Source organism: Eptatretus burgeri, chromosome 9 (assembly GCF_056783735.1).
Source record: "Eptatretus burgeri isolate ZD-2024b chromosome 9, Ebu_testis_v1, whole genome shotgun sequence".
In the NCBI taxonomy this organism is placed as follows: domain Eukaryota; kingdom Metazoa; phylum Chordata; class Myxini; order Myxiniformes; family Myxinidae; genus Eptatretus; species Eptatretus burgeri.
The window spans coordinates 94,011,976-94,036,337 of record NC_140969.1 but is presented as its reverse complement, the minus strand read 5'-3'; the positions used below and the strand labels follow the sequence as shown (position 1 = coordinate 94,036,337).

The following is a 24,362-nucleotide window of genomic DNA, read 5'->3' as shown; positions in this document are numbered from 1 at the left end:
CAGATCAAGGATATAATTAAATTGAAGTAAAATAAATATTTTACAGGTTGTAGGAAAAACGTTTGGAACTCTTTAGCTGCTGATGCAGCGTCTTTTACATCACCTTATTTAACATGTTACATTAGTAATTCTTGCCTGTTGTTTGTGTCCTTGATGACATCCTTAAAAAACAGTAACATTCCTGTTTGGAATTATTTTTCAATTTTGTTTGATTGGCAGACAGGTAGATTAAAATAATTGTCTCACTCCTCTCTGCCAATGCACGATTGGGACAAATTCAGAGCCAAAGTACTGCTCAACTACAGATCCCAAATCAACCATCCCAACCATGAAGCCAACACCAGGGTTACCATGTTTGATGATTGCCAACAACCCGACTAATGATCTGCAAAGATGGTTGTAAACTACAGAATAATAGCGAGACTTGGTTGCATCAGATCACGGATTCTGCTGCTGTTAAACATGCAAGGACACACACACACACACACACACACACACACACACACACACACACACACACACACACACACACACACACACACACACACACACACACACACACACACACACACAACTTTGGCACAGGAAAAGGCCATTCGGCCCATCGTGCCTGTGCTGCACCAACCCCAGAAACGCAAGTCCAGCAAATGTTCACGCACCCCTCGATCTCCAATGCATACAGGTACCTATGTCATTCCCATTTATACCTATCGACCCCCTCTACTGCCACCACATTTCCACAGAGACCACGCATTATCTCCTCTCTGATTGGAACACCCATGTGATGATGATGATGATGATGATGATGATTGATGAAAGTCAATTGCTCAATTTCCAAGTTATTGCGCAGAATTACAACACTGTTATCCAAAGTTATCATAGTATAATAACAACAGGTGACATATCAAAATTGTAACGTCACCCACATCCTCATCGGATTAAAAAGTTCATCAAACATCAGCTTTTACCAGGAATTTCAGTTTGTATTACAGTTTTTACATGCGTAAACACTGCGTGACATCAACGGGGTGAGGTCGATTATCGAGTCGCACCAGATAAAGGGTGTTCAATGGGGGAAGAGGACGACATGGGAGGAGGGTAAGAATGTGCTGTCATTTAAACTGTTTTCCTCGCTCAGTAGAATCTGCTGTTTGGGGTAATACGTTTCCATTTTGGAAAATTTGAGCCATACTTTGTTACACAAAGTTCTTCTATACAAAAAAAACACCTGTATCTGAAATGATTTCCCCAAAAAGTAACTAGAAGGGCATTCGGTAGAGCGCATACCTCCACCACGCTGATTAGTTTACGTTTTGTATCCCTCTGATAGGCCGGATCTGGATTCGGACCTGAACTAAAATTTAATCGGCTTGTTCTTGTCACCAAACCAACTCGTCCACCAAGTTTAGTCCGAATCGGTCCATAACTTTTTCAGCCATCATGCTCTCAAACAAACAAACAAACAAACAGACAGACAAGCCGGTAGGCGACATGGGTGGTCGCTACATAATTGCATACTAGTCATACAGTTTTTGACGGATTGGGTTGAAAATTTTTGACAAAGAGCTTGATTGTAGTGCGCATAAAAGCCTGGAAGCCGATTTTTGATTTTCGAAAAAATTTTTTTTAAGGATTTTTCAAAAATTTCAAAGTTCCGTTGCTACGCAATGGTGGTGTCCATAGCAACGGTGCTCAAAAGCATAGACCTAGATCCTGGTATGAACCTACCTGTCAAGTTTCATCAAAATCGGTTGATCCTCTGGCCTCCAGAGCCGTCCATTACATACAAACACGCAAACATATATACAGACAGACGGAAAAAGTGAAAATAAGTGTACTCTCGCGACCACCCAACAAGCCGGTAGGCTACATGGGTGGTCGCTACATAATTGCATACGTCATACCGTTTTTGACGGATCGGGCTGAGCATTTTTGACAAAGAGGTTGATTATAGTGCGTATAAAAGTCTGGAAGCCGATTTTTGAAAAAATTGTTTTTTTAGGATTTTTCAAAAATTTCAAAGTCCCGTTGCTCAGCAACGGTGGTGTCCATAGCAACGGTGCTCAAAAGCATAGAACTAGATCCTGGTATGGAACCTACCTGTAAAGTTTCATCAAAATCGGTTGACTTCTCTGGCCTCCAGAGCTGTCCATTACATACAGACATACAGACAAACAAACATACATAAAGACAGACGGAAAAAGTGAAAATAAGGGTACTCTAGCGACCACCCAACAAACATACATACAGACAGATGGAAAAACTGAGAATCAGGGTACTCTAGCGACCACCCAATACTCGAGCGACCACCCAACAGACCGACAAAAAGGTGTGAAAACATAACCTCCATTCACCTTCGTTGGCGGAGCAGGTAACTATCGATGTCAGTTTTGATGTGCTCGCAGGTAACCAAATACTGAATGTAAAGACTCTCTTCGATATCACTGACAATATCTTCCACGACGCTGAATGAAGTTTACAAAAGGCCTTGATAAACTGATTTGCTGCAGTTGCTTTTACTTCAACAAAATATTTTATCTTATCTCGAGAATAACACAATTTTGGCATCGTCTGATTTTTGGATGTTACTGGTTCAGCTATTGGTTTTAACCTCTTAACAGAATGAACAACTAAGAGCTTTGCATAGACCTAGTGAACCCAGAATCTTGACGAGGTGCTCATGAAAAGTTCAAGGGTAAAAATAAGTGAGCTTATTATAACTACGACTACAACTACTACTATTAGCAGCCCCAATTATTCGCACCTTGTAGGGTTTGCCAGGGAAAAATTGTTGGTACAAGTCTTTCACGAGCCGGCTGGCCAGGCCTGATGTTTGTCCGGAGCTGGCTTAAGCAGGAATTTGTCATTTTGTCCTGGGTGCCGGAGATGACTCGCCTGAACTTCGCAAGAGACACCACTGGATTTTTAAAGTCCACCAACGATCGATGTTGGAAGACGGGACCTCCGGCTTAACGTCCATACTCCCACGGCATGCAAAACACCACGATGGCAGTTTGTAACTGGGATTTCATTTGCAGGAGATACACGAGGTAGATAAATGTCAACCGAAATCAGTTTGGGGTTCTTAAGCGACCAAGTCATCTCGTGGTTTTGGTGATATTGCTGCTATTTATTTACCTCCACTCAACCCGACCTCTTGATGCTCATAACTCCCTGCAATATCTTTAATTTTGACCATTTCTAAATGCATGTCACACTTTTCTCAAGGAGTGAGGTCCAACATCAATAGGGAGCTCACTGATTGGAGCCGCTGAGTGATATGTTGACTTTATGACCGAGTAGTTTGGAAAAGGCACCCCGTAAAACTGTGCCGTGATAACATTTTGTACACTTTTCCGACTATTGTTTTGTAACATTGATTTTGCCTGAGAAAGCCTCGCCCATGTTTGACATGCACTGTGGAAAACACGACAGACCATCCGTGTGTGTGTGTGTGTGTGTGTGTGTGTGTGTGTGTGTGTGTGTGTGTGTGTGTGTGTGTGTGTGTGTGTGTGTGGGTGTGTGTGTGTGTGTGTGTGTGAGTGTGTGTGTGTCTGTGTGTGTGAGAGTGTGTGTGTGTGTGTGTGAGGGTGTGGCTGGCCGATCTCCCCAAATGCGTGTTTCAAAAGGTGGAACAGAGCTCTCCCATGTCTCAAAGTATGTGTGTGTGTGTGTGTGTGTGTGTGTGTGTGTGTGTGTGTGTGTGTGTGTGTGTGTGTGTGTGTGTGTGTGTGTGTGTGTGTGTGTGTGTGTGTGTGTGTGTGTGTGTGTGTGTGTGTGTCGTTGGTTGTTATCTTCACATGTGTATTTTAGAAGGTGGAACAGAGTCCTTCCAGAGCATGGGTGGATTTAATGGGGATTCTGGGGGTCTCAACACCTCCCCCCCCCACCCCGCCCAACCAAGAAATCATGAACCAAATCCCCAAAAGGCAAAAAAAAATTTAGATACTAGTGCATGCCCATACGTGCAAACAACAAAAAAAACTTTCAAACCGCGTGCCAGAAACTACAACCACACAGGTTGTTCCTTCGCTCTCACGTTCTCGAGACAACCACACTTCCCCACACAGAGTTAATTAAAATCAAGTTTACCTCCCTGTCTTTGCTTGCCATGACATTCGCTGCCATGTAACCGGCACAGCCCGTGACGTCATCATCGGCCGGCCGCGCACCGGCCTCTGCAGCCACGCCTACGCAGCAACGTGTCATGTCATTGGTTGGTAAATAAATGGCCGCAGCAACGTGTCATGTCATTGGTTGGTAAATAAATGGCCGCAGCAACGTGTCTTGTCATTGGTTTGGTAAATAAATGGCCATAACTTGGGAAGCACTTGTCCGATTAATATCAAACCTTGAAAAGACAAATCCTCGGGTCCCCAGCAATATAGCTGGAAAGTTTCAATTCGATCGGAACAGTGGTTGTCGAGAAACAGCGGTCACAGACACACACACACACACACACACACAGATTGCTGGAATTATAGATAGATAGATATTTAACTTACCTTACCTTGGGCACCTTCCCTTGTGTCAGCCTTCTTGGTTGCTTTGTGTGGCTTATTCGGTGAGAAGATCATGGGAGGTGTCAATGTATTTATATAATCGGAGCTACCTGGGTTTAGTTGATTAGAGGAGAGCTGATTGGCTATTCACAGGTGAGAGCCTCCATTCACAGGTGAGAGATGTGGGTGGGTCTTTCTTTATTACTTACATATTGACTGCTTTTGACATTTGCATGTGGTACATGCTGGGAGCCTTATTGGTATGCATTGCTGTCTGAGCTATCGCTGATGATTTGCCAATAAGCGAGGAAACCAGTCCAGTAGCTGAGGGAGTGTGTTGCATTGAGATTCTGACGTGTACCATTTGTGAATGTCTTTATAGCTGTGGAGGAACTCTGGGAAGGGTTTCAAACAGCAGCACGATTAATGGTGCACTTACACACACACACACACACACACACACACACACACACACACACACACACACACACACACACTGCACATACACACGCCACATCCACTTTCCACTGGTACTCCAGGGGCCTCCGTCTGGCCATCCCCCAGGTAGATGCCTGGCCCATCCCCCATCTCCTTGAGATGCCGATCAACCTGCTGCAACCCGATGGCACGTGGTCAGCCCATTGGCCTCCTCCACTCACGAGACTCCATCGCTGAGAGAATCTGGTGAGGAAGATCAGCGTCAGGAAAACGAGCCACATGAACAGACAGCCACAGCTCATGCTCACGGACTATGCAGGAAACAAATCCCATTTGAGTCTCTATCAGAAACTGCTTGGTGAACACAATGTGTGACCAACGATAGCCAAGGATTCTCTGAAGAGACCTTGTACCAAAGGAATTAAGTCCCGATCTCAGATCCCTGGTCAAAGTCCAAGTCTCACATCCGTAGAGCAAGGCTGAAAGCATCAAGGACCTGAATACTTGGACTTTCATCCTCCGCACAGGTACTGGGACCCTGTGATCCAGTGAATCCATAACTCCCCAGATGTATATTGACCTCTGGCTCACAGCCAGCAGAGACATAAATATCACTGCCAAGGGAAGTGAATCTCTGTGACCTCAACGTCCTCACCACAAACAGGCACAGACAGGACATCAGCATCCAAGATGTCATTGAAAGTCTGGATCTTCATTTTGACCCAGGAAATCCCAGCAGCTCCAACTCCTTATTCAGCACCTCGAGGGCCACCAAAAGGATATTCAGAGTCGCCGCAAAGATGACTGCATCATCTGCGAAATCAAGGTCAGAGATCTTGACATTCCCAAACAATGCACTGCAGCTTGGTCTCTCCAACATCCTCCCCAGAATCCAGTCCATACAAGTACTGAAAAGTCTGGGAGCCAGTACACACCCCTGATGAACTCCATTAACAACTGGAAATAAGTCAGAGATGGTACCACCACATCTCACAGCACTCTCAGTACCAGAGTAGAGTTCAGACATTAGAGTGATCAGTTTTGGTGGCACCCCACGAAGACCTAGAATCCTCCAGAGGGCATCCCGATTCTCTGAATCAAACGCTTTACAGAGATCAGCATAGGCTGCAAGCAGCCACTGCGGAAAGTCTCATCTGTGTTTGGTGAGGACCCGAAGTGCAAGGATACGGTCAATCGTTGACCTATGTGGTGTAAAGCCTGACTGCTCTGGACGCTGGTGCTCAAGCAGATGGTGGCGAACCCTATCAAGAATTATCCGAGCAAAGACCTTGCTCGGCATTGAGAGCAGCATCACCCCTCGGTAGATATTGCAGTTCTGGTAATCACCCTTCCCTTTCCAGAGAGGGCACAAGACCCCTCTTCCAGTCAGTTGGAAAGATGCCTGTGTTCCTGACAGAGCACAAAACTGCATGCAACGACATGAGTACAGCATTTCCACCAGCCTTGAGAAGTTCACATGGATGCCACAGATCGCAGGAGCTTGACTCAACTTCAACCAGTTCACCGCAGCATGTTTTTTTCACAAATGAAGGTTGATCAGAGTTGATTGGAAGGTCAGCAATAGGGAGAGTAACACCCTTGACATCCAACTCAACAGCTGGTGGATCAGCCTGGTACAGCCGCTCAAAGTAACTGGCCCAGCGGGCCTTCACTTTGGACTCCTCTGTCACGAGCCGACCACCCTCCGCTCCAACTGCAGTGCACCAAGAGATGGTGTTGGAGGAACGTAATGCGTGAATTCCCCTGCAAGCAGGATGAGAATCACTTGACCACAGGTGATGCTCTCCCCTCTCACAGACATCCAGTTTATGCCCCAACTCCCTGAACAGCTCAGCTCTACCATTTAAGCATGGTCCTGTGACCCTGGTCAATAGTATCCAGTGTCCCTTGAGAGACAAAATTCTTCTTCGCCCTCCGATGAGTTTCAAGACATCGACCATCAGCATCAAGGATGGTGGCCTTGAAAGCACTCCACAACTCTTCAGGATTCCATCAAGTATCCAGACCCCCAAATCCCCACTTAGCCTGTTCGCAAACTCCTCAGCTACGCTCTCATCCTTGAACTTGCCAGCATCCAGCTGAGGCTGGGATGGTACCATTCTCCTGGATTTAAGCTGCAACTTCAGAGTTGCTGCAACAAGCCTGTGGATGGTATTGAGGAACTGAGCACTCCGTTAGACCCTGCAGTTCTGGATCATCTTCCAGTGACAATCAACAAGGACATTGTCAATATCCTTTGGCAAACCACCATCGTTGGAATACCAAGTCCAGCGATGAGCCTGTGGACGCTGAGACCATGAACAAGCCACCCTAATTCCATGACTTCTGGCAAAGTCAAGGAACTTAGTGCTATTCTGGTTCACAGTTCCAGACCCATGGGGACCAACACACACCTCATAACCATCCCTATCAGTTCCAGTCATTGCATTGAATTTCCCTAAGACCTGAACATTATCCTTCCTGGGGCAATGATCAACCACAGTCTCGAGCATGGCATAGAATGAGACCTTCAAGATGAGATCACTTGCCTCAGTCAAAGCATATACAGAGACCAGAGAAACGACACCCAAGGAGTGATGAATCCTCGTCTCACAATACGCTCGTTGACCGGTGTTACCTCAATTATCATTGGAGTGAACTTATTGGACACACCGACAGCAACTCATTGGGCATGGTAACCATCAGAGTGACCAGACCAAGAGTTGCTGGAACCACCCGCCATGATCTTTCCACTATCCGGTCTCCGAACCTCAGAGAGTGCTGCAATACCGATGTTCTAACGATTGAGCTCAGATGATAACAGAGACAGGTGATCATCCTCTCTTCAGGATAGGTCATTCCAGGTGCCCACCCGAAGGGACTGCCTCAGGTTAACCCAAGGAGACTGCTATCTGTTGGATGACACCACAGCACCACTCCGCCACACACCACAGCAATCTGACCCATGAAGTTTACCCCGTGCTTTTCCTCCTATCATCAAAGATTGGGGGTCCTGAAGGCTTTGCCCCCAATGCCGTCAGCCGGTGAGCTGCCCTGCAAAGGACCGCAGCACACGAGGTACTCCCACGGAGTGGATTTTGCTCACACGAAATTCTGAACGCTCAAGACCAACCAATATACTTGAAAAATCTTCGATTTTCACAAGTAACAAACAGATGCAAACAGAATAACAAAGTCGACCAACCAATATTCTTGAAAAATCTTTAAATTACATGTGGATGTTGAAAGATTTTTTTTTTTAATATTAGAAAAATCTTTCATTTGTCAAGTAACAAGGAAGATGTCATGCAGAACACAATATTTTCAAAATCCCAAAAATAAATTTGAAGTTAACAATAATTGGTGGTTGAATTCGGTGACCTGATATGCATATCCCCTTTAAATTGCAAATCAATTGGGAAAAAATTGAGGATTTTAGAAATTGCACCGAAGTTGTTTAAAATTGCACCTAAGAAAATTGAGGACCATTGGCCGATGTTATCCTCAAAATGTTTGGTGATTTAATTCAGTGACCTGATATGCAAATCCTCTTCAAATTTCAAGTCAATCGGATGAAAATTTGATGAATTTAGAAATACGGCCGATGATGTCGACTTTTTGGCCGATGTTGACCTCAAAAAAATTCACCGAGCAGCGTTGTCGAATCCGGCATTTCACTCAGGCTGACAGGCAGGGTATTCAAGCAGGCATCAACCTTCTCGACTGGTCTCCCATCACTACTTTCTCCAATATCAACTCGTCCTGGGAATTCTTTCAAAGAAACTTGCTCTCCCTCATGATGTTGATTTACAGATTTATCCCCTCTCGTCTTCAGTTGTCTGACCCTTCCTCCCGCCCTTAGTTCACTGAAGCTTGTGGCGAGGCAGTTGTCCTGAAACAACTTGCCTTTGCCTCATGGAAAGCAAACCCAACTGAGGGTAATTTCAGTTCCTTCCATAAAGCTCGGAACAAGTGTGTATCTACCCTCAGGAGAGCCAGAAAACAACATCTTTCTAATCTCAAGTCTGAACTCTCAAACCTCTCTCCCTCCTCAAAATCCTGGTGGCGTCGAATCAAATCTGTTTCTGGTGTATGCTCCCTCTCCATCCCCTCCCTTACCTCAAATGGCCGCACTGCTGATACCGCACGTGAAAAGGCTGAATGCCTAAACTCGGTGCTGCATCTAAATCTTGTGTCCGAAACCCATCACTTTCTGTACCCCCCTTACCCAGTGGCATCCAACTGTCCCTGGACTCTGTGTCCTTTCATTCTGACAAAGTGGAGATCTTGCTGTCAAACCTCGACTCAGATTCTGCAACCGGTCCAGACGGCATCAGCCCACTTGTCCTTAAAACCTGTTCCTCTGCTCTTGCTCACCCTCTCTCTGTTCTATTCACCCTCTCATTTGCTCAAGGTCATCTGCCATCTGCTTGGAAATCAGCAAACATTACCACTCTGCATCAAAAAGGTGCAAAAACAGATCCCTGCAACCACAGATTAATCAGCCTTCTACCAATCATCAGCAAAGTTATGGAATCCATCATCGCTTCAGACGTTAAATCCTTCCTCTTCTCCAATGGCTTGATTTCCGATCATCAATTTGGTTTCAGATCAGGTCACTCGATCCTGGATGTGCTGCTTCTGCCCTCCCAACAATGGATGGAGGTCCTCAATGCCAGACAGGAAATCAGAGCCATATCCCTGGATATATCACATGCTTTTGACACAGTTTGGCACCCTGCACTATTCACCAAACTCTCTCTCTCTCTCTCTCTCTCTCTCTCTCTCTCTCTCTCTCTCTCTCTCTCTCTCTCTCTCTCTCTCTCTCTCTCTCTCTCTCTCTCTCTCTCTCTCTCTCTCTCTCTCTCTCTCTCTCTCTCTCTCTCTCTCTCTCTCTCTCTCTCTCTCTCTCTCTCTGGTATCCAAGACCATCTCCACTCATGGCTCACAGACTTCCTCTCCTGTCACAGCCAACGTGTGGCCCTAAATGGAGTTCTTTCATCCACTCTTCCTGTCCAGGCTGGAGTTCCTCAAAGCAGCGTTCTGGGCCCTTTTCTTTATCTGGTTTTCATCAATGATCTCTCCGATTCTCTGGAAAATCCGCTTAATCTCTTTGCTGATGACTCCACCCTCTGCCGTACCATCTGTCATCCCTCAGACTGGCAAGCAGCAGCTTCTTCACTCTCTGAAGATCTGGATAAAATCACAAACTGGTCCAATATGTGGAACAATCCTCTGGAAGAAACTACTTTCTCAACAATCCTCTTGAATAAGTCCTTTCCTTCAAACTTCTGGGTCTCACTATCTGCCATGATCTTTGCTGTGAAAGCCACATTTCCAACCTGGTCTCCAAAGCCAGTTGCCGACTGGGCATTCTCCATCATGCAAGGTCCTTCCGTGGTCCACTTGAGCTGCTGACCACATACAGAGCTTTTGTCCACAGCCTGATCAACTGCTCTTCCCTCTGCGTTCGTGCTCCTGCCTCAGCTTTCTCGGCTTCACACTGTGGAAATCAAGGCATTGAGGCTCATTGGTATCTCCCGCGGTAAGGCTGAGTCTTTCAGCCTCTCATTCTCTCAGCACAGGCAGGTCGGTGGTCTTTCTGTCTTCTACCATCTCCTCGCCTCCCCCCCCCCCCGCCTGCTCTGTCTTGTCTGATATATGTCCACCCCCCCCCATATTTCTGCAGGGCACTCAAGGTATGCCAGCAACCCCCTTCTGGTAAAAACTACCAAAATCAAGAATCACTGCTCACCCTCACTCTTTCATTCCTCTTTGTTTCTGCCTTTGGAACAAACTCTCACACTCTCTTCAATCCCACTCTTCCCTCCAGGCCTTCAAAACATCTGTTCACCACCATCTCTTATCTTCCCCCAGCCAAAACCACGATCTTTTCTACCCCCGTTAATCCGCCCCAAACCCACCTCCTTCAAATTCCATGCTTTCCTTCTGAAAGTCCCTGTAGTGTCCGTCTTGTTTACTCTCTATACCCTGCCCCATCCCTCTCCCTTCCACCGATCTCCTCATGTCTCTGTTCCCCACTGTTTTGGCCTTCCCTCTCCTGCCCCTCTTGTCTCATGCCCAACTTGTGCATTGTGTGCTCGCTCTCATACGAGCCTCAACAATGCATACAAAAAAAAGAAAAAGTTGAATTCAGTAACCTGATATGCAAATCCTCTTCAAAACGCAAGTCAATAGGATGAAAATTGAGGATTTTAGAAATTCAGCCGATGTTGTCCTTTTGGTCCATGTTGAATGACCTCAAAAATAATAGGTGGTTGAATTTATTGACCTGATGTGAAAATACTGTTCAAATTTCTACTCGGTTTGATAAAAATTGATGATCTGAGAAATTTGACATTGTTGACCTTTGACCTATGTTGACCTCAAAATCAATCGGCTTCTTGCTGATGACTAAATCTACCATGTGGTGAAGTTTCGTGAATATTGGTTTTAAAATGTGACCTGTAGGTGAATGACATACAGACAAACAAACAAACAAGAAAAAGACATTGTGCAGAGCATGATACTTGCAAAATCCATTAAACAAATTTGACCTAAAAAATAATTGGTGGTTGAATTAAATGACCAAATATGCGACTCTTCAAATGTCAAGCAAATCAGATTAAAATTGACAATCTTAGCAACTTGGCCTATGTTGACCTTTTTGCCTTTGTGGACCTTCAAAATAATTGGTGGTGGAATCCAGTGGCCTGAAATATAAATCCTCTTCAAATTTCAAATCAAACAGATGAAAATTGAGGAATTCAGAAATCTCACCTCAGTTGTTGACCTTTGACCTATGTTGATCTTTTGACCTCAAAAACAATACGCTTCTTCCTTATGACAAACTCTACCATGTAGTGAAGTTTCGTAAAGATCGGTTAAAAATTGTGACCTGTAGGCGACAAACAAACAGACAAGCCGGTAGGCGGCGATGGGTTGCCGAGCATGGAAACGATAAGATATAGAGCAAAATGGATGTCATACAGTGGATAGGGAATCACCTTAAGATTACGCATATCAAATCTCATCCAGTTCCATCTCCTGATAACTACTCGGTATCCATTTGAATGAAAAGTACCGAAAAAGCGGTTTGAAATCGTAAATCCCCAAAGTTCGAGGGGGTGTGGGTGAACAAAGATCTAAATCGAAAATCCGGCTCGATCGTTTGTGCACAATGTATTCCAGACGATTAGTGTGAATTTTCATGACCATCCGACCATAACCCTAGGAGGAGTAGCATTTGGTGCGAAGGCACCTCCAGCTCTCGCATATTTTCGATTTTTGCACTAATTGATTGACCTTTGACCCCTGACCTAAGCGAAATCAGTCAATATGTCCTGAGGCAAAGTTGTAGTACTCATTGAGTACCATGAACCTGCAAAGTTTCATTCGTATCGATGCACTCACCTGGTCGCTCGGGGGCCTTCAAATTTCGCCAAATTTGGCGAATACCCTAATTGTAGGGGGCGCTGCGAATAAAGTATTCCATATATCGCAAAAAACGGAATATGTTTGATAGAGCATCAACTGTAGATCATTCGTGCCAAATTTCATAACCCTACGTGTGACAATGGCTTTCGGAATTGATTTCGCGTGAACGGTACAGATTTTGAAGGTTTTTCGGTTTTTGCTAGGGAACCAAAGCGTCCCTAGCAACCATCACAATTTCCAAAGCACTAGGTCATAAGATGTACCTACCACCCGAGTTTGGTCAAAATCGGCCCACGTTTACGACCAATTATGCTGATGACAAACGAACAAACATCCAAACAAACAAACAGACAGAATTACTGACAATAAGGGTCACCTATTTCGGCGATCTAACAGAATAACAAAATCGACAAAACAATATACTTGAAAAATCTTCGATTTTGCGAGTAACGAGAAAAAGTCGTGCAGAGCACGATACTTGCAAAATCCACCCCCTCCTCTCCAAAGGTGCCCGTGGATACATGACATTGTCAATTTCATTAAGATTAAAATTCACATTCTTAATCAAAGTTCAGGTCAATGAGATGAAAACTGATGATTTTTCAGACTGAAATTGATGATTTTAGAAGTTTGACCTTTGACCTTTTGACCTCAAAAATAGTTGGTTTCCAAATTCAGCGATGAAATTTGCAAATCTTGTTCAAATATCAAGTCAATCAGATGAAAATTTACGATTTTGCAAACAAAATTTGATGATTTTAAAAGTTTGACTTTGAGTTGAGCTTTGACCTTTGGTCCACAAAAATAGTTGGTTTTCTAATTCAGTGACGCAGGCTTATGCAAATCTTGTTCCAATTTTAAGTCAATTGGATGAAAAATGACGATTTCAAAAATTTAACCTCAAGATGACCTTTGATCTCAAAATCAATAGGCTTCTCCATTGAGTCTATCTCTGCAACTTGGTAAAGTTTGTGAGCTGTAGGTCACACCTGTAGGCGAGCGTGACCGTGACTTAGAATTGCGCAAAATTTCTATTGTGCAAAATACTTGCAAAATCCATAAAACAAATTTGACCTCAAAAATAATTGGTGGTTGAATTCATTGACCAAATATGCAACTCCTCTTCAATCTTCAAGTGAATCAGATGAAAATTGACAATTTTAGAAATTCGGTCTATGTTGTCCTTTTGGCTCATGGTGACCTCGAAAATAAATAATTGGTGGTTGAATTCATTGAGCAAATATGCAAATCCTCTTCAATGTTCAAGTGAATCAGATGAAAATTGACAATTTTAGAAATTCGGTGTGTGTGTGTGTGTGTGTGTGTGTGTGTGTGTGTGTGTGTGTGTGTGTGTGTGTGTGTGTGTGTGTGTGTGTGTGTGTGTGTGTGTGTGTGTGTGTGTGTGTGTGTGTGTGTGTGTGTGTGTGTGTGTGTGTGTGTGTGTTTTGTTCATAAGGCATAACTCTGTCTTTGTCTCTGTCTCTGGACATATCCGGACGGTGGTTATGTCTGGAAGGTGTTTGTCTCCGGACTTCTCTGAGCGGTGTTTGTCTCCGGCCAGCTTGGCTCCAGACGCATCCCGGCGGTAATTAATGCTCCACCGCACATCTGCCTTCCCTTCCTCTCTCCTTACACTGTCTTTCCTTCCCCCACTGTTCCTCGCTCTTCCTCTCTTTCACCCCTCTCTCCCTCTTCCCTCCTCTTTTTCTCGCTCCCCTCTTTGGTATTCCAATCATCAAAGTGACGGGTGGTATTTGTTTGTACTCCAATATAGCGGAAACCCAAATCAAAACATTAAAGCTCCATTCCTAAACCAAACCCTAATGCCGGCCACACCCCGTTAATTTCCCCATCCACACCCTTTTGAGGTCTTTAAAAAAGTAAAGCACAAAGCTTTTCGGTGTGCTCCCTTCAGGTGAAATTCACACAAAGTGAATGAGGTAAAGAAGAAAAACAGTCCACTCGACACCGATCAACAAGGTCAATTCCAATTGGATGTTCTCCACCGATGTGTCATCAACTCCCAACGGTCTCGGTGGGAGGAGCCTGTTCAGTGTTCAGCTCTCCAATTGGAGGTGGCAGAGTTTGAGGCGGAACCCCAAAGGTTGTTGTAGAATCCTCTTCATCAACATCTGTGATCGTGAGATGAGTTCGCGTTCCTCTTTTTTTGCACAAATAAGCAAAGCGAGTTGAAAAACTCTTTTTGCCGACAAAACATCGGATCCATGGAATAGATAAATATTGCTTCAAGTATTCGGAGATGTGTTATACTTCGTCCTCATCTCAATATCTTGAATGCATCTCATCTCAATATCTCAAATAGGTGTGTAGTGGACTGTTTTTCTTCTTTACCTCATTCACTTTGTGTGAATTTCACATGGAGAGAGCACAATGGAAAGCTTTGTGGTTTTCTTTTTAGTCTGTTTTATGGCAATGTCCTTCAAATGGTTCTGCTTATGTCTATATTAAAGTTTTGTAGTTACAATCATCTTTTTAATCAATGAGTCATTGTATCAGAATGATGGAGCACATACAGATAGAATGAGTGATTAATTCATATTGTAAGTACAGTACTGCACAATAAAACCGGTATATTAAGAGTTTAAGAACGAATGCTTCACTGTGGAGGGATAAAACGACTTTCAGGCCACCCTGTACACAAATATTACATACCATTATATAATTACATATTATACATGGGATGACGACACAATGAAAACTGAAATGGGCTTGTTTAGTACCGAACGCGGTTGCCATGACAACAATGCTTGCAGCGTCACAAAGACCATCGTCGGGATGCATTGTGTGTTTACATTTAGACCATTCCGCCGCATTCGCTGCTACGATGTGGACGTACCTTGTTGTGCTCTTGAGTTTTTTCGAAGAATTTCAAGAAGATATGTTTCCGGCACACCTGCAAGTGCGTCCTGAAGTGTGGACGATAAGGAAGTCTTACCAGGTAAATGGGAAACGGAGAGAAAGACCATCGCTGATGGATAGAGGGTAAAGGGTTAAAGATCCCAGTGATTGGTATGAAAATGAAGTTATAGGAAGGGAGCAGATTGTGATCAGATTGTGAGCAGAAATAAATAATGACGGTTTGATGACGGTGTAAACTTACATCTCGTTACAAGGAAACCACACCTGTTCTGGAATGTACGATCGAATTGGTGGGCCTGGGGTCAGAACATCAGGTTTCAATTTCAGTTTGAAAGGATCCCATTTCCGGATTGTGATGAAGGATATTGATTCCTGTTTTCATTGAAATCACATTAATTTATTAAACTTGTTATTTCCGTGTCCACAGATCTTTGAGGAAGGTTCTGTTGTCGGCCCGATGGACGTTGGAGACCTCGTGTCGCTGTGGGGCAGATTTGAACATGCTGTCGGGATCATCTCCATGGTGACACTTATCATCAACTTGCTTTGGGCGATATACTTATGGAGGAACAAACGGCTTCGGTAAACCTCTTCACAAGTCTTCATTTTATGATTGATCTTCAGATTAAGAACGGCAAACTATGATCCCGATGGACCTCTCGACTGATGAATATGTTGTTATTGGAGTTTGTATACCTGGTGGTACTCTGATACATTTGCACGATGCAGAGAAATGTTCTCTCAAACGAAGTTCTGGTGATTCTTGTGTGTTCACAGAAAGGACAAGAAAGTGGATGGAGAAGATGAGGCTGATGGGGAGGATGAGGATGTGGAAGATGATGATGACGACGATGACGAATGTGACTGTGAGGATGGAGACGACGGATGTGATTGTGACGATGACGATGACGGATGTGATTGTGACGACAATGACGAATGTGTTTGTTCCGATGACGATGACAGATGTGACTGTGACGATGACGATGACGGATGTCATTGTGAGGATGACGATGACGGATGTCATTGTGAGGATGGAGACGACGAATGTGATTGGTCCGATGATGATTCTCATTGAGGACAAGGGACACCAGGTTCGCAAGGGAGAAGGGGGGAGGGGGAGGCTTTATTTTGTGTTGTCCAACTTCCAGGAGTTTGATTTCATTTTCGTGATAGTTTTTCCAAGTAGTTTTCGATTAGATAAGGTTACCAGCACAGTGTGCCCACCCTCTGGGTGGGTTGAGTTTGCACATCACCTGCTGAAAAGAGAAGTCTGTGTTGCAAAAAGACTATTTTGATGTTTGAGTGGTTTGTGTTTGAAGGGTTCTAAAGGGGTCGAAGCAGTTCAAAGGGTGTAAAGGTTGTACAGGATAGAAATGGGTCTATGGGGTCTCAACGGGTCTAAATGATCTGCCGGTATATATGTCGAAGGGGTCAAAGGATTTACGGGAGTTTAAAGGGTCATGCGGAGTCTACAGGTCTTAAGGGTCAACAGGGTCGAAATGAGCAACAGCAACAACAGAAGCAGCACGGTGTTGAGGGGCTGCAGGAATAGCAGAACCTTCATTGTGATCACAGGCTGCAACAGCAACAGAAACAACATGTAACTGAAGGGCTGGACCAGCAACAACAGAAGCAGCACGGTGTTGAGGGGTCATACTACATGCAGGACCTTCAACAGGTGAGCACTCTTCAATACTTTACGGCAGTTGGGGTGACCACATTCGGTGCAAACACAGCAAACCCCAAGATCGTGTTGTGAAGCTGAAAAACATTTTGCCACTTGTTCTTTTATAGACATTGCTGTTAATGCTTCTTTCTTTGAAGAAGAATGTTCTTAATTGTGGAGATAATTGTAATTATTATTTTGGTGGGAAGGTAACTTATTGACATGGTCATCGCCACGCAGGATAAATCACAAGAAGTTTAACTCCCCTCGATTGGATTATTCATCTTTTCGTTGTTCCCTGTTCCATCAGTGCATTCCCTTCTGTGCCCTTTCCTGAACAAGTTATCAAACTGATGAAGATATCAGTGTGTTTAATGTTTTATGTTTTTCTTGTTTTTTTTTTCCAAAGGCCCCTCCAGAAGAGGTGCTCGTTAACTCCCCTCCACCCTCTCGAATGAAACCATCCTACCCGTTGGAATGTAAGTTGCCAAAATTCTTGCTTTACATTACAAATGATTTCAAACTTTGTATAAACTAAATGTTCTTCACCCCTATCATGTCCCATTCTGTCTGTGTCTCAGAAGCGTTGGGAACAAACGAATGTTTTGCTGCACTCTCAGCCAGACAAGCACCAAACAGATCATCCAATTGGTGAAAGTCTGGCACGAGTGTTAATGTAACCGTATACAAGTCGGTGTGTACAACTGGATGATCATTAAAATTAACGAGATGACCCATGATGATCATTGGGTTCCCATTGTGACAGCGGTTGATGAAAAAATCATTTCAAGAAAAATAAAAGATAGCTCCATCGAACTATACCGCTGAGGTTGTTTGTATTGACTAAATTCTCCCGTACTTGACTGAATCGGGAATTGATTTGTTATTTTTTTTTGTTGCCCGATTCGACCGAAACCTGATACTGCACACCGCAGGAGAATAGTGAGTAAGGTGGCCCTAAAAATTTGCGCTATCTTGTACCGTTTTGGCTGTATTTCGGGAACATACATGTATAAATATATGTAAACATACAAGATGAGAGTTTCAGTAATATATAGATTAAATCGATGAATGTTGGTCGTTAAATCGAAGCAGGTCGGATGTCACATGGCAATTTTCCAGCTTCTTCCTCACTTCATCTGCCGTGACCAAGGCGAGTGGATTCTCTCCGAAACATCTCCTTCACCAACGAATAGGAAGTCCAGCTTTTTTCAATGACAAACTTTCACTGTATTCAAATTAATTGTTTGGAAAACTTTAATTAAAACCCAATGGGACTTTGTGATGAAGAAAATCAAGATGTGAAATTGAAGGCAAAAGAAAAGGAAAATTGAACTGAGATACAGAAAGCAATGGAGAGAGTACAGTGTTTCCAGGATTGTGTTGGAAGGCATGATAATGATGAAGATTATGATGACGGTGATGTTGAGTGGTTTTCACTTCCTTTTGCTGATATGTTTGCAGAGACCCACAAAACGAGTTCCACCTTGACCCAGCATATGAGTTCTACCTTAATGACCCACAAAACGAGTTCTACCTTGATGACCCACAAAACGAGTTCCACCTTGATGACCCACAAAACGAGTTCCACCTTGATGACCCACAAAACGAGTTCCACCTTGATGACCCACAAAACGAGTTCTACCTTGATGACCCACAAAATTCGGGAAAATGAGGAAAAGAGTTTTGCCTTGATGGCTCAAAATGTGAGACCTACCTTTGGAGACTCGAAAAGTGGTTTCTATCTTGGAGACCTTTGGAGTTCCCAACCTACCTATCCTTGTCGTTCTTGGTTGGATGGTGCTTGATGAGTGGTAAGTTCAGGTGATTAATAATTATTAATGAAATTATATATTATTTAATTCGATATTTGACATGTAATGTATTTATTTATTCTTTTTCAGCAATATCAAGAAAGTGCTGGGAAGACCTGAGATTTCTTGAGACAAATTTACAATATATCTCCTCCTTTCCACTTCTTCAAACTTGAAAGAACTGAAACTTCATTCTTAAGACAGAACCGGAAGAAAAGAAAAGAAAAAAAAAACTTTGACTTGAAAGACTGTATTGACCGTGTACTGTTATTGAACGACTTGAAAAAAAATTATTAAACTTTAAAAAAAGAATCATTCGTTGAGTTGTTTAAAAAAAATTGTGCAAAAATGATTTATGATCTTGGGATTAGAGTTGGGTTTGGGGTGTAAAGGTTAGGGTTGGGATTGGGTTTGGGGTGTGAGGATTAGGGTTTGGGTTTTAATGTTAGGGTTAGTGTTGGGTTTGGGGTGTTCGGGCTTGGGTTTGGGTTGTTAGGGTTTGGGTTTGGGGTGTTAGGGTTTGGGTTTTAATATGAGGGTTCGGGTTGGGTTTGGGGTGTTAGTGTTTGGGTTTGGGCTGTTAGGGTTTGGGTTTGGGGTGTTATGCTTTGCGTTTGGGTTGTTAGGGTTTGGGTTTGGGGTGTTAGGGTTTGGGTTTTAATATGAGGGTTAGGGTTGGGTTTGGGGTGTTAGTGTTTGCGTTTGCGCTGTTAGGGTTTGGGTTTGGGGTGTTATGCTTTGGGTTTGGGTTGTTAGGGTTTGGGTTTGGGGTGTTAGGGTTTGGGTTTTAATATGAGGGTTAGGGATGGGTTTGAGGTGTTCATGTTTGGGTTTGGGCTGTTAGGGTTTGGGTTTCGATGGAAGGTGAGGGATGGGCTTCATTTTCTTCTTTTATTGTGAGTTTTGTCTTTTGTAATTCCTGTGAATAATATAAAGCTAAAATCTCTTCTCCTTTAAAACATATCGACAGAGGTCTGCAAAAGTATTCACCCGCAACCAATAATTCCACATTTAAAAGAATTACGAATAATGCAGAAACAATTTTTCCAAATGAACTTTTGTATTCATAACTGAAAATATCAAACTAAATACTGTTATGAGTCAATCGGTCAATGTAAAAAATTAAATCTTGTCATATTTTTGTATATAATCTTGGCAAATGCATTTACATTCCTCTAAATAGTATTTAGGACATAAAAAAAAACATGTTGCCAGTTTTTCTATTTGGTCCCGGGGTGATTTCTGAGCAAAAGTATGAAAAAAAATTTTAGTTGCCGTAAAAATATTTTTAAATTTTTGGGGAGCCAGACATTTGGCAAATGCATTAAAATGCATTTCAATTCATCCAAATTATCTAGTACAATACAAAAACAAATATTGCCAATTTTTGTTTAGGTATTTTGTGCCCTCAGATTCAAAATATGGTTAGATTGTTGAAAAATTTAATAACACAAAATACTACACTAATTCTACCAACAACTGATATTTTATGATCTTCGGTAACATACTGGGCTGCAGTCGTGGATCTAGGAAATTTCAAGGGGGGGGGGCGTCGGGCTCGACTCACGAGTGCCGAAGGCACGAAGTCCGTGAGGGAGGTCTGGGGGTCCTCCCCCAGAAATTTTTGAAAAATAGGCACCCGGAAATTCGTTTCTGTGGCTTGCTTGAGGCTCAGCAGAATGTCGAGCAAAGCTGGAGTGTATATGTGAGAAAATTTGGCATTTTTTTTGTCTGTGTGGGGGCCCTGTGGGGGGGGGGGGTCGTGCTTTGGTCGTACCCAAAGACTCTACTCAAGTTCTGTCTCACAGGCCCTGAGCTGGCACACCTCTCTGCAGAGACCGAAAGACTGGCTGCACTATCGAACAGTGTTATAGCACATCAACACCACTGCCTCTCCCAAGCCAAAGTTCGTCGCCAGGAACGAGCTATTGCACAGCTGAAGACGGTGCCAGCACAATGCAACATCTTAATGGGGTCCAGTACTGAGCCTGATCCCCAGGCCATGACCAGCTGCATGTTCAAGCTCCTATCAAAGGAGATACTACCCAACAATGCCAAAGAGAGAATCCTGTCAGCAGAGCAGGTTGGCATGGGTACCTATCTGAGATTCGTTAAAGAACGGCTGACTGGCAATGAAAACCTATGGTCCAAGATGACAAAGGTCAAACTGCTGTCTTGGAGTGCATCTGCAAAAGAAATCAACCTGAATGCTGGCTCCGAAGCTGATACTGAAGGCAACATCATCACTCTTTGCCAGGATGCTGGTGATAGCGCGGTCATCAAGAGAGGACATTGATTTGGAAGCAGTGATTGGCACTCACGAGTTTGCATACACAAACCGGGTGTTGATGAAACCAGATGGATCGATCCACCCAACAACTGACAAAAGCACAGTAATCCACCTGCTGGATGAAGAGAAGGGGTGCTGTCTCATAGTCGATGGAATGGCAGTCTTGCAGGAGTTGATGGCGGTCAAGAACTTCAATAACTGCAGTGACCTTGGCACATCATATGTCAAGATCATCGACTCAAAAGCTCGAGGCTATAACCAAGTGAGGGTTATCGTTGATAACTATACCAAAGTATCTTCACTGAAGGAAGGCACAAGAGAACGGTGCAGAGGCAAGTCAAAGGGAATCCAATCCAACATAGTACAAGATTCAACTTGCATCAGAGACAAAGGTACTTTTCTCGCAAGCAACGACACAAAGGATTCACTCACTCTGTACCTGGCTCAAAAACTCATCGACATGAGTACTGCTGGGAACCTGGTGACCGTGGCATGCAGTGGTGTCGTGACAAATTCCGACTGCCCTGTCTCTACAGGTGTGAGCACACATGAAGAGGCAGACACTCTCATGATTCTACATGCGGTGGAAGTTGCAGAAACAGGACTCAGAGTCCACCTCTACTCCCAAGACGCTGATGTCCTCCTCCTGGCTCTTCGCAGGGTGCCACAACTGGGCATCGAACCAGCAGTAATCATGGGCACCAATGAGCGCCGTCACAAAGTCATGCTGAAACCAGTCTGTGACCAACTTGGTCCAGATAAAGCATCTGCTTTAATAAACTGGAAAGCACTGACCGGTGCAATACAACTGGACACATACAAGGAAAGGGCAAAAATGGATGCTTCACAGCATTCCTTGCATCAAGCCCCACGGTACTTGCTGCACTGGCTGGGCTTGGAGAAGGAGCAGAACCGTCCGCTGAAGTGGTCAAGGGCTGTGAAGAGTTGTTGTGCGCACTATTCTGTCCAAGACGACTCCACATCACCCAGGCGAAGGACCTCAGGTGGCACCTCTTCAAACTACTGAAGCCTGAACAAGGAGTGGACAAACTACCACCTACCCATGGTGCTTGGTTAGAGCATATCAGGCGAGCACATGTACAGGCGAGTGTTTGGTTACAGGACCTGGTCCTAGATCCAGTCATCCCCAACCCTCTGGAGCTTGGATGACAGCAGCAAGATGGTCAACTGGTGCCAGTGCTGACCGAGGAAGCACCAGCTCCAGATGCAGTTTTGCAGCTGACGCGATGCAGCTGTGCATCCACAGACAGGACATGCTCAGGCAGGTGCTCTTGCAGACACCACAATCTTGTCTGCACCGAACTCTGCCACTGCACGGGAGATGAGGACAAATGTCACAACACACAACCCACTGTAATTGGACAAGATGAGGAAGAGGAGTAACGTAAGGAGCAAGGACTCAGGTGTAAATATATGTGGTTTGAAGTGGGACACATTGGTTCACAATAGGAGTGACTGATGTTTGCAAAATTCTTAATGCGACACTTTGTCCATTGGAAATTCAAATGCTCATCTTTTTGAGACTCCATGTGCTGGTACTTGTCGTGAAGAATTATACATTAATAGCATTTAACTGCACAATATTCACACACAGGGACTCATGACTATATGGAAACATACTCTCATCGTGGATTGGATCATCCTGATCATTTTAAGGGGTCACACGGTATACTTACTAAAGAAACTAAATTTTTGGTCAAATATTATCGCATTTTTCACACCAAAGTTTATTTTGTACCAAAAATGACCCTGGGACCACACAGAAAAACTGGCAACAACATTTTTTTCTGATCAGTGATGTATTTAGATGGAATTAAACACAGTTGCCAAGATTCTATATGAAAATTTGTTTTTTTTTACATTGACCGACGGACTATATAGCTGAAGGAGATTACATGTCAGGAATACCTGCAAAAAACATGTACAAATCAAAATTCACTGGTTCCGAAAGCATTCACCCCTTACATCAGTACTTGGTGGAAACACCTTTTACAGCAATGACTGCTATGAGTGTTTTTGTGTCGGTCTCCACCAGCTTTGCACAGTGAGCTGGTGACATCTTTGGCCATTCTTCAAGTGAAAATTGCTCTCGTTCTGCCAAGTTTGATGGGGATCGTCGATGGACTGCAATCTTCAAGTCTCGCCATTAATGTTCAATCGGGTTCAAGTCAGGACTTTGCATGGGCCACTCAAGAACATTAATTTTTTTCTGATTCAACCACTCCAGTGTGGCTTTATCTGTGGGCTTCAGATCATTATCCTGCTGAAATGTGAATCTCATACCAAGTTTCAGATTCATGGCTGACTCAAGCAGGTTTTCATCGAGGATTCTCCTGTACTTTGCACCGTCCATTGTTCCTTCTGTCCTGACAAGCTTGCCAGTCCCTGATGATTAAAAGCAACCCCATAGCATGATGCTGCCCCAACCATGCTGGACAGTAGGGATGGTGTTAACTGTGTCATGTGAAGTGTTCGTCTTGCGCAAAGATGTACTGCTTTGAATTTAGACCAAAATTTTCAATTTATGACTCGTCTGACCATGAAACCTTTCTCCACATGCCTACAGTATCATTAAGATGCTTTTTCGCAAACTCCATAAGAGCTTTTAGATGCATCTTTTTCAATCATGGCTACTTTATTATCACCTGTCCATAGAGGCCAGTCTTGTGAAGGGAACGAGATGTTGTTAATTGATGAACACTGACTCCCATCTCGGATATAGATCCTTGCCGATCTTTCAAAGTCATTGTTGGATTTACAGTGACATCACGCACCAGTTTCCTGCTTTCCCAGCTGCTGAGTTCGGATGGGCGACCAGATATGGGTAGAGCCTGAGTAGTATGATACGTCTTTCACTTCTTAATGATGGAGTTCACTGTACTCAGAGGGATAATGAGTGACTGAAATCTTCATATAACCCTCTCCTGAACAGTGCTTCTCCACCACTTTATGTCTGACTTATTTGGAAAGCTCCTTGGTCGTCACGCTTGCCTTGTTGGCAGACAAAGTGAGTTGCACCTTAAAACTCCTTAGATAAGTTAGGGAGATTCAGTGACCTGAAATTTATATCCTCTTCAAATTTCAACCCAATCGAATGTAAATTGCGCATTTTAGTAATCTCACCTCAGTTGTTGACCTTTGACGTATGTTGATCTTTTGACCTCAAAAACAATACGCTTCTTCCTTATGACAAACTCTACCATGTAGTGAAGTTTCGTGAAGATCGGTTAAAAATTGTGACCTGTAGGCGACAAACAAACAGACAATCCGGGAGGCGGCGATGGGTCGCCGAGCATGGAAACTATAAGATATTG

At 43.8% G+C, this 24,362-nt stretch overlaps 1 protein-coding gene and 1 long non-coding RNA gene across 6 annotated transcripts in view; one reads left to right on the top strand and one right to left on the bottom strand.

The window, feature by feature from the left end:
• The window catches only part of LOC147020649 (uncharacterized), a 39,519-nt gene extending 36,800 nt beyond the window's left edge, over nt 1–2,719 (bottom strand). For both annotated transcript variants that reach the window (XR_015061915.1, XR_015061914.1), the window contains exon 1: nt 2,355–2,719. This is a non-coding gene — a long non-coding RNA (uncharacterized LOC147020649). The remainder of the gene's footprint in view (nt 1–2,354) is intronic.
• The window catches only part of LOC147020648 (uncharacterized), a 28,040-nt gene extending 9,030 nt beyond the window's left edge, over nt 1–19,010 (top strand). Inside the window, exons 1-6 of one of the 4 annotated variants that reach the window (XR_015061910.1) lie at nt 14,788–15,336; nt 15,685–15,839; nt 16,035–16,935; nt 17,333–17,402; nt 18,388–18,737; nt 18,828–19,010. Coding sequence is in view for 1 of the 4 variants with exons in the window: in XM_085896183.1 (XP_085752309.1) it covers nt 15,133–15,336; nt 15,685–15,839; nt 16,035–16,332 (657 nt within the window). In the remaining 3 variants the exon portion in view is untranslated. Of the gene's footprint in view, nt 1–14,787; nt 15,337–15,684; nt 15,840–16,034; nt 17,131–17,332; nt 17,403–17,504; nt 18,738–18,827 lie in introns of those variants that run through there. The other 3 variants (XR_015061911.1, XR_015061913.1, XM_085896183.1) reach the window with 3 other exon arrangements.
• The last annotated feature ends 5,352 nt before the right edge of the window (nt 19,011–24,362 follow it).